The sequence below is a fragment of the Rhea americana genome, unplaced genomic scaffold, assembly GCF_003343005.1.
Source record: "Rhea americana isolate MKP2758 unplaced genomic scaffold, rheAme1 scaffold_36, whole genome shotgun sequence".
Classification (NCBI taxonomy): Eukaryota; Metazoa; Chordata; class Aves; order Rheiformes; family Rheidae; genus Rhea; species Rhea americana.
In genome coordinates, this window is record NW_028186490.1 from 4071278 (window position 1) to 4084987 (window position 13710).

At 42.2% G+C, this 13710-nt stretch overlaps 1 protein-coding gene across 8 annotated transcripts in view; it reads right to left on the reverse strand.

The window, feature by feature from the left end:
• The window catches only part of KCNMA1 (potassium calcium-activated channel subfamily M alpha 1), a 516194-nt gene extending 505084 nt beyond the window's left edge, over window positions 1-11110 (reverse strand). For 5 of the 8 annotated variants that reach the window (XM_085312304.1, XM_085312302.1, XM_085312303.1 and 2 more), the window contains exon 1: window positions 9960-10600. In XM_085312304.1, the coding sequence (XP_085168430.1) occupies window positions 9960-10250 (291 nt within the window). In that variant the 5' untranslated portion in view covers window positions 10251-10600. Of the gene's footprint in view, window positions 1-9959; window positions 10601-10657 lie in introns of those variants that run through there. The other 3 variants (XM_085312299.1, XM_085312298.1, XM_085312301.1) reach the window with 3 other exon arrangements.
• Window positions 11111-13710: the final 2600 nt, after the last annotated feature.

The window sequence follows — 13710 nt, forward strand, 5'->3', positions numbered from 1 at the left end:
CTAAATTATCCCACCCCAACCCACATCCCCACTCTCTCATCCTGTAAAGCAGCTCACTCTGTAATTTAAGCCACCTGTTAACCAGACTTAGCAACAATCTAGTTGAATTTTAGTGAAGGATTTTAACACTTTAGTAACTCAGCAGGTTTACTCTCTTATTGCACACATTGCAAGTTTGCAGTTTTTTCTGCAGTACTCTTGAGCTGTTTCAGAGAGAGACATTATAATTATTAATATTCTGTATCTCTGAGTACATAAAGCAARCAGACAGCCCCACAAAATTCAGGGTTTTACCTTGTGGTTTTATATATATATGTATGTGTATACRTATATATATACACACATATACACACACACACACCACTACCTACATATATAGGTACATATATGTGTGTGTATATCTCCACTGTAGACTTAAATACTTTCCACCTCTACAAAGTAGGAATACCCATTCTGTCACTCTACCACTCTTAATGAAAAAAGAATGTTTCTGAATGCTTTAGGTAACAATTTTAAGGAYGCATTTTACTTTTGTACACAGCTGACACAAGAGTAAGATTAAGATCTATTCACTCAAGCCATCAGCATTTCTCTCAAACACATAAACCTAAAGATGAATAGTCACATGTACAGTCAATAAAGGAACAAATTCACATATAGCTTTATTAACATACCAATAGCCATAGAAAAAATAACCTGTTCTGAATATTCTCCGTAACTGCAATGTGGGAGCATCAAAAATGTATGTTTTTACTTTTGCATTATTAATTTCTAAAATCAATTGCCTGGAAATAAATATTTTTGTTTAGGAGCTGTGCATCAATCTTTTTGTTAAAAGAAAATTAAAATTAAGAATATCAGATGCAAAAGACAGGACTGTTTTAAAGAGCTTTAAAACTGTGTATAAATTCACAAACATTGCAGTACTTTCTCTTCACTATATATATAAAGAGAAGAAGGCAAGAGGATTAGTTTAAGTCCAGAATATACCGCATACGTTCAGCATTAAAAGAAAACGATACCTCGGCTTCAGCTGTTACATTCCTTGACAAAAATCTACATAGGAAAGTAAGTTTTCAAGAACAACTTAGCAATACCTCTTTCGTAAGCCATCTGAAATTATCACTAGCTCTGAAAATCAAGCTGTTTATTCAGATCTTAAAAATGAATTCTGGCATCTAAAACGTTGCTTTGTGCAAGTGTTTACAATTTTCACATATTACTCCAAACAGTTGCTGTGTAATGTGAACATTCTTTAAAAATAATGCATAGTTTAGTAAGAAACATAAACGTCCTCAACTRGAAATCAGAAGAATCAAATGCTTTTTTTATTCTGCTCCTACAATTCAGCTGGCAACTCAAAGATACCAAGGATTTCCTATATTAGATATCATTTAAGTTAAGGTAAAAATTTAATCATCCAAATCATTCAGTCAGAGTCAAACCTCCACACTTTGGACAGCATTTTCCACTTTTACTAAATGAAAACTTTATTCTTTCCCAGGAACACATTCCAGAAGAGCAATTAAGACAATTTTTGCAAACACCAAAACCATGAAGCATTGAGTAATTTTGGGGGGGAAAAACAGATACATAATATGAATCCTGCTCTTAGGACTCATGAAAAGACAATACCACTATTTACACATATAAGGAGTCAGAGGAAAAAAAGTAGCATTTAGACAGCTAAAATTTTGTTTGGCTTTAAATCAAAAAACAGACCCTCTCTCAATCGAATACTTCACTTCTTATGTGTGTAATCCAATATTTCTCTCAAAAAGCACAACAGAACATAGAAGGTGACTATAACCTTATCCTACAAGAACAGAAAGATAAGACTACAATAGAGGAGTCAAGGAAACCAGGATATCTTACTGCTGAGAGTCTTAAGTGATATGGAAATAATCTGATTGTAACTAATAGCAGTCTACTGTTTCTGAKGCTGATGGAATCTGGAGTTTTCAGATAAAAATGTATTGGGAATAGAAGAAAATTAACACAAAAACTAGTTAAAAMCTTCCCACATAATAAAATCAATTTACCGGAATTGCATAAAAAGCATTAAAAATTTCTTTTTCATATGGAGAAAATTTCCCAAATAGAGAAATGTAGGAAATCAGTATCTACCTAAAAAGGGAAAATATGTTCGTACCACATATAATTTAAAGGCCAGACCTTGTAACATTTTCTCCTGACTAGACTGGGTTTTGCTCTGATTGAAAGCAAAAGAAAAAAAGAGAGATTTTTTTCCTCCTCTCCTTAAAATCCAAGCACATTTCACGAGTTTACTAATGAAACAGCACTTACAGTTTTGTAATCTAAAATGCATACAAACATCACACCACATCTACCTGTTGATCAGCAAACTCACTTTCAAAAAAGTGACATCAAATAACTTGAGGACAAAGCGTTCACCTTGATATTTGAGCAGTGTTCTATACCAACTATGACCAATATAGGTCAAAGAAGCTAGTAATTAGTTTCAAATAATTTATGTCCAGTAGAATACTAGCATAAAATCACAGCTAAAAAGAATTAGAGAGCTCATAATAGGAAAAATTACAATAATAGGATGCATATATTTCACTTTATTTTTGTAATATAAAGGTCATGACTTAGAAACAGTTTTTTAAAAAAGACGTATCTATAATACTGCTCTTCCTCTTTACTTAAACAGAAAATAAACACATTATCACTCGTCTAAAGTTAGTCTCATTTTTAATAGCAAAAGTAGAGCAAGTCACCTTCTTAGTTTAATACATAAGTGATAAAACATGTAAAAATGTAAAAATGAAAAAAATATAACAGGAAAGAAAATGTCAAATAGTCAGCATTTACTTGGACAAAGGAGAATAAAACTGTATTAAAAATTTATTCCTCAATATATAAAATGTCATAAAAATGCAACATAATAAAGCTGTATCTGATAGTTATACTGACAAGGCACTCAAATTCTGCCCCAACTGTTTATTATGCTACAGTTGTTTATTATGTTACCAGTTCTTCTCAACAGCTCTCTGTCCYGGTAAAGCGGTTTGATTTTTTTTAAGCAACTGTATGTTAGCAGTTCTGGTATTTTTTGTGCATCTATTTTAAATTAGGTAGTGAAGTTAAGCACACTCAAAAGGGATTTCCAGGACTCAAGACTGCAGCTGCAAATGCATCTCTATCCTGCAAGTGATCCATATGACAAGGGACCTTTGCCAGTTTCATTAAATATGTGTTTATTCTGCCTCTAAAAAAGAGCCAATTCTTGACCTTGCATATCAGCTTGCAGGACAGAAGCCACRATAGGAAATTGTCAGTAGTTCAAGCACCCACATTTTAATTTCTAAGGGGGGCAGGAAGAAGATGCAGGTCTTAACTGGAATAGAAACATTCTTTCTGTGATTTTTTTTTAAATATGTTTCTAATGTTGAAATCCCAGACTTAACGGCCACGAGCCAAGTAGCTATATGTCGCTACAATACAAGTTGTTAAAAATTTAAAATGTTAACGTAAGATTGGTTTTTTAAAAAAATCTGATTTATCTAGAACACTGTGAATATCTAGGCCTGAATCCAAAACCACTGAAGTTATTAAGATTGTTTCCCTCTATTTCAACAGGCTTTGGATAAGGCTCTCAGTTTCTGTAACTCTCAAACTGACAAATACATGCAATACATCATCTCAAAACAAACTGAACTCAACGCATCACAGTGACAGCACATTCATTTAAACAGAACCATGCATACTATATATGGGAATGAAGTGCTCCTTTCAAAGATCCAAACCCAAGCTATTCTCAGGCTATTAATATCATCAGGATTCAAAATGGGCCTTTCCTGACCAACATGTCTCTGATAGACTTGGAAAAAAGGTATCTGTCTTTTTCAGTTATTCATCCAGTTGTATTATTGGCAAAAGTGCTAACAGAACCCTCTACTGCATTTCCACCTTCTCTTATCACCGCAAAATATCTTTTTTAGACCTGTATGCCTTAAGAAGATAAAAATGTACTCACATTTGCACACTATAAGGCCTAATCTGCACTTTGTATAATTGTGCCCTGGGTAAAGTTGGTATAAATGCCACTCTAATCTTGTCATCTAGAAGAGTTTTGCATTTACTTTTCACAAGGGTCCAAGAGTCAGGCAGTAATATGATCTCTATACAGAAATGCACCATTTTATGACAGCTCTTTCAACTGTAGCCCCTTTCCTTGTGTCACTGAATGGATAAATGGGGAAGAAAAATGTATTTTTAGCCATCAATACCCATACATACTGCTTCAGTAATCTTTCCCTTAGAAGAACTCTACTTGAGCTGTGTTCACTGTGTCCCCTCAGACTTCTCCCAGGAGTCTGATAATTTTCATACACATAAAATACGTAATTTTATGCAGTGTCACTATCTAAACTGTGTAAAAGAACTGAAAGGATACCTATTTCCCAATTCCTTCTAGAATTATTTTCTCCCTCATTAGGTTATCTCGAATTTTTGTTCTACAGTTTAACACTCTAGAATGCATCACTGCTTCTGAATCAGAACTTGACCTTGCAAAGGAATTATTACTAGACAACCCTGAAATTCACATAAATTCTTGTTAAAGTGAGTTAAATTCTACAGAATAACAGAGCCAATCTATGAAAATCCATCTCGGAGGAACATTGACAATTGTTCTGGGTTTGTGTGCAGAACACTGTGTCCTTTTAAGATTTATCCTAGGAAGGACATTCAGCGACTAAAATTCACAATCCACTTTCCTGCAATAGTATAGGACAGACATGGAGCATCACTGYTTTTTTAATTATATTCATTAGATTCTGTCCCTGAAGAGATTATACTTAGGACTAGTGTCCTCTAAATTTCCAGTGTTTCTATATATGAGGCTGTATACTGCCCTCCTTCTGCATTCAGAAGTCCCACAGCATCAAAATTGAGTACGTGGATCATTGTTATTAAAAGGGGACACTGTTTTGTGCCCTAGTACAGGCATTTCTTCTCCTGTGCAAGACAGGAAAGCATTGTGAAATTCAACGGCTTCCAACTAGCACTTACATATCTGCAAATGTGTGAGAGTTGCAAGTTCTTTCTGAGTACAGATTTTCTCCTTAAGGTATGTGTTGAAAAGCCTTCAAGTATGATACTGCATCAAAATAACATTTCCATCAAGATTTTTCAGTTTAAAGTTTAAATCTTTGTCCCTACCTTTTCTTTTCTGCATACATAATCAATTTCATCACGTCTTTCTAAAACATGAAATCTATTATGAGCTTCAGAAAGCTGAAAATGTCTTCTTTTTCACAGAGGACCAGTAGTGTGGCAAACAGCAGCTACACCTCTCCATATCTGTACCTTTTGTACTTGTAGAAAGACCATCTGAAGAGAACTCTAAGTTCCTTTTCTTTCACAGCCTTTTCAGTCCTTGACCTCTCAAACATGCCTATTTCTCAACTGGCAACCTGTCTAGTGGGAGGCTCATGGAGTAATTACACACAGACCACCTGATAGCCATGAGACAGTAGTGATTCAATTTCTTGAGCCAGATTGAGCATGTGACTAAGGAGTGAAATGCATTGCAGTCCACTGCTAATCTCTTGAGCCTTCCAGTTGTTGCTGTGCTTCTGCTTAGTACATCTTAGAGAGAGTCTAGGTGAGATTGCTACACACAGATTTAAATGCAGGCATCTCTTACATTATAGATCCATGTACATTATGCATGTCCTTGAATGTATTTTCATACTTCTCTGAATATACAGTGCCTTGTTTTGGGTTTATTTAATTTTATTAGGAGAGGATATTTCTACAGGTATTGCTAGGAAATCCAACAAATCTGGCTGTATGAGAACCAGTTTGGTAGAAGCACTTCTTCTATGGAAAGCTGTCATTTTCTCCCTTACAAACTTTCCCAGGCATCAGAGGCTCGGATGAAAATTCTTAAGTTCTCAAAGAAAATTTCTTCAAACATTTTACTTCCGCTAAAATTTCAGTTTTCATATTTGAAATGAACAGGAATGTTACCAGAAAATGACCATAGCTACAACTTTRTAATTTATTAAACTTCTGAAATATGTACCCTCTTATCGAAGAAGACTATTACAGAAAGTCATTTCAGGCAAGCAATTGCCACCTATAATCATAATAGAGCTTCATTTGATAGATACATGAGTCCTGTGCTGCAAGAAAAAAAGTCTTCAACGAACTGAAAATRATCCAACATGAGCGTAGGGATAAAGATGCCTTGTACCTGCTGGTACCCTTGAAGGTGTAATGTGAATAATGAGTTCTGCTCTCCAGAGAACCGAGGAGCAGCAACACAGGGTCCAGTATCACACTCTTCAAAAGGGTGTCAGTTTCACTGCATTCTGCACCCGGCCGGCTTCCGGAGCCTGCTGTGCCCCAAACTTGTGCCTTCTCATTCCACTGTGCCTTTTCCTTGTTTAAGAACTTATTCAAAACCAAAACATAGTATCGTGTAACATGTGTGGACAATGTGCTTCAGAAACATGGAAAAAATAGAGTAGCAGATCCATATAATCAAAAGAACTAAAGATTTTATAATGTGTGTTTAGTCACTATGTGTACTTCGTACTTCATGATACATATTTATTTTCTTTTTCAGTTATTCTCATAAACAAGAGCAACTAATGGTATCAGAGTCCAGCTCATTTAGTTTCAATCTCACTTTCTACTTTATAACACAAAGTTAGGAATGAGTTGGGGGGGGGGAATAAAGAAAACTGAAGACAAGTTCTTCAACAAAATCTAAACATTTCTTAAAATGTAAATGCAAACACTGAGGAACAAACAGCATATTTAAGTCTCTACAAAATGACTGTAGTTAATTTTGCAAGATTTAAATCTTATAGTATATACCACATTAGATAAAGAAAAATACGGGCTTCAATTATAATGACTCTCATATTATATGAAACAYTGACATAGCATAGGTCAAGATTTACATTTTTTTTTTCTGGCAGATTTAAAAAAAAATGCCATCTCATAAAGGAAATATAGAGAATAAAACATCCTGCAACTTTAGCAATCCTTTTTTGTCCACAATTAATGTGCTATTTGTGTACAATGACATAAATTGGAGAAGGAATTTTAAGAGGCAATGTTATCTTTCTATTATCAGAAGTTTTCATATTGACTTTCAGTACATCTCTCCAAGAAAAACGAAAATACTGTAATGAAAATTCGTACCACAAAGTGTTAACCAGAGTGTTCATACCAGGTTTTAAAACTCCGAAAATTAACCTTAAACTCAGTAAGTTAAAGGAAAAAAAAGTATTTTAAAGCCATTAAAAAGCATTACATCCACAAAATAAAGTTGACAATCACCTACTAACCTGAGAAAAACAGCTTTATGCTAAGAATATAGCATGGAAAAAAAACATTTTTTTCAGCTTGTTGTAATAACATACGTGAACACAGCTGTTAACAGTAACCTTGTGCCTTGTGACTTTTAGTATATGTGCAAATTATTTAGTAAGAAGCCACAGAAAGCAGATATGAGAGTTCTTTTAGTTCACTTGCTGGGACTGCTTTTTATGTAGATGATGAGGGGACAGTGGATAACCCAATTCTACTACAAACTGCAGAGTAGAAGAAGAGGGAAGAAAAGGTCCTAACATGCAAAAAACTCTAGTTCGACAGCAGAAGGAACCACTTCTTGTAAAATCACTTTTGCTGCAAGGTCCAATATAGTAGACATAGCACAAATGCTCATTCACATTTTTCACCTGCAACCTTGGCAATCCTTCCCAAGTTGTCGTGTGGCACAAAGCATGTGTTTGGTAATACAAAGTTTAAGGCATTTTCAGTTTTTCCTTCAGTTAGTCTGTATACCCTAAACACTAGAAAAGTGCTCTGACAAAACTAGTTACTCGTTACACACACAGAACTCCCTCTGATTCCCCATTTTAGCCATGAAAGAATCAGGCCTTGGAAGTTGTTCTTCWCTGAAGACTTGAAAACCTTACCAGTGTAACAGACATAATCTAAAAAGTGACATATATCTCCCCCTACCTGCAGAGTCCTCCATCCTCCTGCCACAGGAAATGATATTCATTGACACAAATACTTTAGGTATCAAACCTGAAATAAATCTTACAATCTGACATAACYGTACTCTGTCAAAGCATTCATACTGAAAGTGTTGGGATCCCTTGATGACACCTGTTATTTAGCTAACTGATACATTTAGCCTGTCTGAGATGTTTTAAAGACAGTTTGGATATGCCTTTCTATACTGTTTAAGAGATGTATGACCTGTTTTACTGACTATTTCTCATGATTGGACTGGGAGACTGAAGATATTCATGAAGACATTATACATAGGATGTCTGCGTAGAAGTGGCTAACTAATTTTAATTCTCCCAAGCAAAGTAGCGGGTGATAGCCCGTCGGATTTCCTTTTTCTTTGGGACTTCTTGTAATCCTTGCAGATTTGTCTCATCATAAACAGAAGAAAATGCTAATATACACAGAGCTACCCCCTTCTTTCTTAAGAATTTCCTTCTACTGTTATAGAAAATAGTATTCCACAAACCATGTTAATTATAACAAATTCCTTTGAGTTTTACCATCACACCTGACACGTATGTCTCTGAGAAAGTTCAGATGTAGTTTTGGTTTTGAATGAAATAAAAAATGTCTTTAGAGAAGAAATATTGCCAGGTATGTTTCCTGAAACTTAGAAGTTGAGTTGAAAGTTTCCATTTATTCTCTATTTCTAGCAATCGGATCTTACACCGGTAGGCCAAGTTTATTACAACTATTCTACTTCTAACTGTAACATACAGGTTCTTATAGATAATCCTAATTTCATATTTAGATAAACACAATGAAAGGTACTCAAATTTCTCAAATTCTTAACTTTTTTTCTTGTTTTCCCGTAAGTGTTAGCTCCTTTGTACAGTTGGGTTATGCTATATCAAGCGTGTTTAGGGGGAGGGGATAGGAGAAAGGGGAAGACAGCTCACTGTACGTCAAAGCAAGCCAGCAACCTAGCAACCATATATTAAAAGGTGTGTGTGTTTTTCTGGGTGTCTGTGTGCCAGGAATAACTGAAGCAGATATTATTCCATTTGTAATCCAAAAAATGCGAAAAGGGAAGGGAGAAACTCCAGCTGCCGGTCTATTTTGGGGTCTTAAAATTGCCTGTCAAAATCCACTTTCACAAATACATAGTCTTAACACTATCTATCCCATTTGTCTAGAACAGAAATGAGAGTCTGGACCCGACAAAATTATTATCTTTGGTCTGAAGGAGACCTTTCAAACCAAGAGCCTACCTTACTTTACGTACTACGTTTCCTTCCAGAGGATAATATGCAAAAAAAAGGGGGGGGGAGGGCAGAGAGGTTGTGTCAAAGATTTTGCACTTAGAAGACTATTGATCTGGCATGATACTTACAAATTCAGTAAAYGCATTCATATATGTACATTTAATTTACCAAGTCTAAGAGCAATTCTGAAGGAGTAGAACTAGCTTTTAAAGGATTTACTTGAGAAGTTTCTCTCTTTAATTTTGCCAAAGTTTGTCATTTGAGAATTGACAGCTCAGTTCAGCAAATAACCCCCCCTTCCCAAATACCCTTCCCCATTACACGCGGTCCCTGGGGGAGGGGGGGGGCGTACCAACTTCTGAACCGCACCATCCCAGTGTGTCAGCGTGCACCTCGCAGAGCTGGCAAGCGAGCAGCAGGCACGATTTCCTAGCCCTCCAAGAGCTAAGAGCCTCGGCACGGGGTGGTGGCAGAACGCGGGTGGGGGGCACTCGGCGRGCCCCAGCACTCCTCCAGCCAGGCTGCCCCCATGCAGTGGCCACGGCCACCTGAAAGTCAGCAACAGCCACCGGGCATCTCCTGCAGTGCCACGGTTGCGAGGTGCCCTGACCTAGGCGGCTGGGCGCCCACTTGTCACCACACCGCCGCACCCGAAGGGGAAGGGGCGGGGGAGAGGGAGGTTACCTTGTTTTTGACCCCGCAGTGGCAGCAGACAGTCCACAGGTACTTGAGGGTCCTCCACAGTAGGATGATAAACAGTCCCCCAAAGAAAGTGACCATGGACGACGCGAGGAAAGCCCACCACATGCGCTGTCCGCGGCTATCGCAGGGCACCTCCATGGTCACCGGGATGATGAGCGCATCCATCTTGGGCACATTGACGGGGGAAGAGGACGAGTCTGTGTTGAGATTGTTCGCGTTGATATTGTTACTCATTCTAACGCCGCCGCCGCCGCCGCCGCTGCCATTTGCCATAGCTAACAGCGAGCCGGGCGCGCAGGGGCTTCCGAGAGCTCCTCCCGCCGCCAGCGCCCCCCAAAAAACCCATCACCAGCCATATTGCTGCTGCCGCCGCCGCTGCTCAGCGGAAAACGGAAAATAAGAATAAAAATGAAAAAAAAAAACCCAAATCAAAACAAACAAACAAGCCAACCACAGGGGAGGGGGAGGAAAAAAGCGACGGCACTATCCCCGGGTCCCTCCCGGGAGCCGACAAGCCGGTGAATTCCGAGCGTCCTTCTTGCACGGCGAAAATAATAATGATTTAAAAAAATAAAAATAATAATCAGAGGGTAGTCTCCTCCTCAAATTCCCACCCCTTCCTCCTCCTGCATACACAGCCCCCACCCCGCCCACCCCCCAAAAATATCATCCACCACCACCACCACAAGCTGATGCCTCGGAGCTTCTCTCCAAGATACCCAGCGCTGCAACCCCGCTGGCCTCAGCGGGGATCTCTCAGCCTTCGCCGCGGATCTTCCTGGAGGTGGTCTGTTATTATTGTTATTAGTCTTTAACTTGTTATTAGCGACACTCGGTCCCCCCCGCGCGCCCTCCTCCTCCTTCTCCTCCTCCTCTTCCAAGTCCAGCCCCTTCCTCTCCTCTTCCCCCCTCGGCGCTGGCAGCAGCCTCCTGCGGCTCCTAATTCATCCTCCGCCGGCCCATCTGTGCGCGTGCCGCCGCCTCCCGCATCCTCCGGGCGCTCGCTCCGCGCCGAGGCTGTCTCTCCGGCTGTTGCTCCTACGCGCGCAGAGGCGCCGCGGCCGCCGGCTCCCCGCCCCTACGTGCCGCCGGGGGACGCGCCAGCGCCGGCCCCGCTCCCTCTCCCGCGGCCCTGCCCCGGGGGCCCGGGGCTGCCGCGCGCAGGCAGGGCCCCCGCGGGGAGGGGCCGGGGCGGCGCGGGTGGCCGCGCTGCCGCCGGGGGCTGCGCCGCCTCAGGCGGGCTCCCGGTGCCCCATGCTGACAGCCGAGCGGCGCCGCCGCGCTCCCGCCCCGCGGCCGCGGGGCCCCGCTTTCCGGGCCGCCGAGGCACCGGCCGACGCGCAGGCGGCGGGCAAGCGGGCGGAGGAGGGCGGTGAGGGGCCGGGGCACCTCACAGGTAGCGGCGAGGCGGGGCCAGGCTGCGGCGCCGAGCTGCCAGTCCAACAAGTCGCCGGCGCGCAGACGGCCCCATCGCCGCCGCGGCGCACCGGTCTCCGCAGCCGCGCTGGGCGGGGGCGGGCGCGGCCCCGGCCCCCTGGCGCGGCCGTGCGAGGGGCTGGTTTGGCGGATGTCATGACGCAGCGGCTAACGCACGGCGCCTGTCACGGCGCGCGCGGCGGCCCCCCCGCGCCGGCCGTTACAGCCGTTAACGGCGTGTGGCCCCCGCCCCCGCCCCGCGCGGCGCGGCAGGTCCGGCGGGCCGCGGCGCGACATGGCGGGCGGCTCCGCCGGCCGGGGCGCTCGGGGCGCCCGGCCTCGGGGCGGGGCGGGCGCTCGGGTCTCGCCGCGGGCGGTTGAGTTGCAGCAGCAGGTGCCGGGGTGTGGAGGGGGAGGCTCGGTTTGAAGCGTGGCGAAAGCGAGCGTGAAATAAATGTCGGGGAGCCATGGCGTGCCTCCGTCCTCCGAGGGTGCTTGCTTTAAGCTGACAAAGGGAAATACTGCAAATACTCCACCAACACACTGTAAATTGTTGAGCATCCCGAGAGCATTCCCGAAACTGACCCTCGGAAATAAAAATAGCAATTTAAAATGACACGCTGAAGCGGGGGGCGGGGGGGGGGGGGGGGGGGGGATCCAGCGATAGATAGAAGCAGGATAGTTGTCTCTTTCAAAAACGACACACCAAAAGGGGTTGGGAGGGGGTGTCCAGTGAGAAAATCTGAGTAGTCATCTCCTTTTTCCAGATTCCAACTGAAATAGAGACTGTACATATGGACATACGGACACACACACATATTAATCTTGATCTGGCACATTCTCTGCTAACCCTGTTGTCTGCACAAGCTATTATGCAGATCCTCTTGTCGTCTTTCCAAGGGTAAGATACCACAGCCTATATGTGCATGACACTTCCCCATCTGCTCTAGGCACTACTCATTCACAGAGCCACTCTTGTGAAACAGTAATTTCTTCACCTGTAGGAACAGTACTTGAGGTTCTGCATCTGTCATGGGCTTTTGGTTTTTCATCTCAACGTTGGAAATGAGTTTTGTATGGGACTCTGTAGCCCTCTCACCTCCAGCTCTTGTGCAATGGCATTTGTCTAACTTTGTGAGTGTGTCATGGTGTCTCCCTCCAGCCTAGCCCATCAGGAGAGGACTTCCTTTGCAAAACGGGATCAGCAGACACCTGTGAACAGAGACAGCACCAGGCAAGGTGTAGAGGTATTTGCAAGTGAGAAAACACGTTACTGTATCCCAGAGGAAAGCTGATAGTCGGTTACACAATGCCCTGAAAGAACCAGTTCCCAAGAGGCTACTGCAAGAGGGCAATTAAGGGGATGATTTCTAGATGCAGAAGACGAGTAAGACTGAAACAAAGCTGTCTGCGAGAGCTGTCACCTACAGCAGCGTGCCCCACAGCAGCGCGCCGGGCCACACTGCCACGGCTGCCAGCCTCCGCGCAGCCGGGCAGCCACCGGGCGCAGCACATGGCCACACAGGACCCACCTGGGGAACCCGCTGGGCCCCCAGCCTGGCGCTGCCCCTCGCTCCCCTGGGGTCTAGGCTGGGGTCGGAGGAGCACCCCTTGGGCAGGTGTTGCACCTACCTGAGGATCCTTTTATCCATCAGCAAATGCCTAAAGTGAGACAAAGGCAGGCGCACAGTGGTACACAGGCGCGTCGCCACGCAGCCCGTCGCCTTTGGAAAACAAGGTGTTCCAGCCATGTTTCCTGGAGCAATATGTTCTGAGTAAACACAAAACTTAACAAAGATTAGTTGTTCTATTTCATATTTCAACACAAAAGCTCAATATGTACTTATTTAGCTGAATAATATTTACAAAACATAATGAATGATGTCTTTAGCCGTGTTTTTCCTGTTGCTACCATATAACATAGTGTGGGACACAGTCATGCCAGCCTGACATAAATCTGGATGGTTTAGTTCCAGAAAGCAGTATTTAACAGCAAGGAAATAACTCCTCTTTATGTAAAACAGTTCCCTCTTGTGGATATTCTGTGTACAGTGTCACAGACAGAAAGTATTTAAAATATTCCTCAAACCTGGACCTTGGCAATTAAAAAAAATCCTCCAGCATGCAGCAAGTTTTTAGTTATTAAACATGCAAGCAGGGGGTGAATGAACTAATGCATTTAATCAGATATAATTTAGCTGTAAAACTGCTCAGTATCAATAATATTTATTTTTAATTAAGTGCAATAAAACGAGCAAAGCTACAGAACAATTGCATAACTGTACCTGTATGAGTCAAGTATAAACCAAGGAAGCTT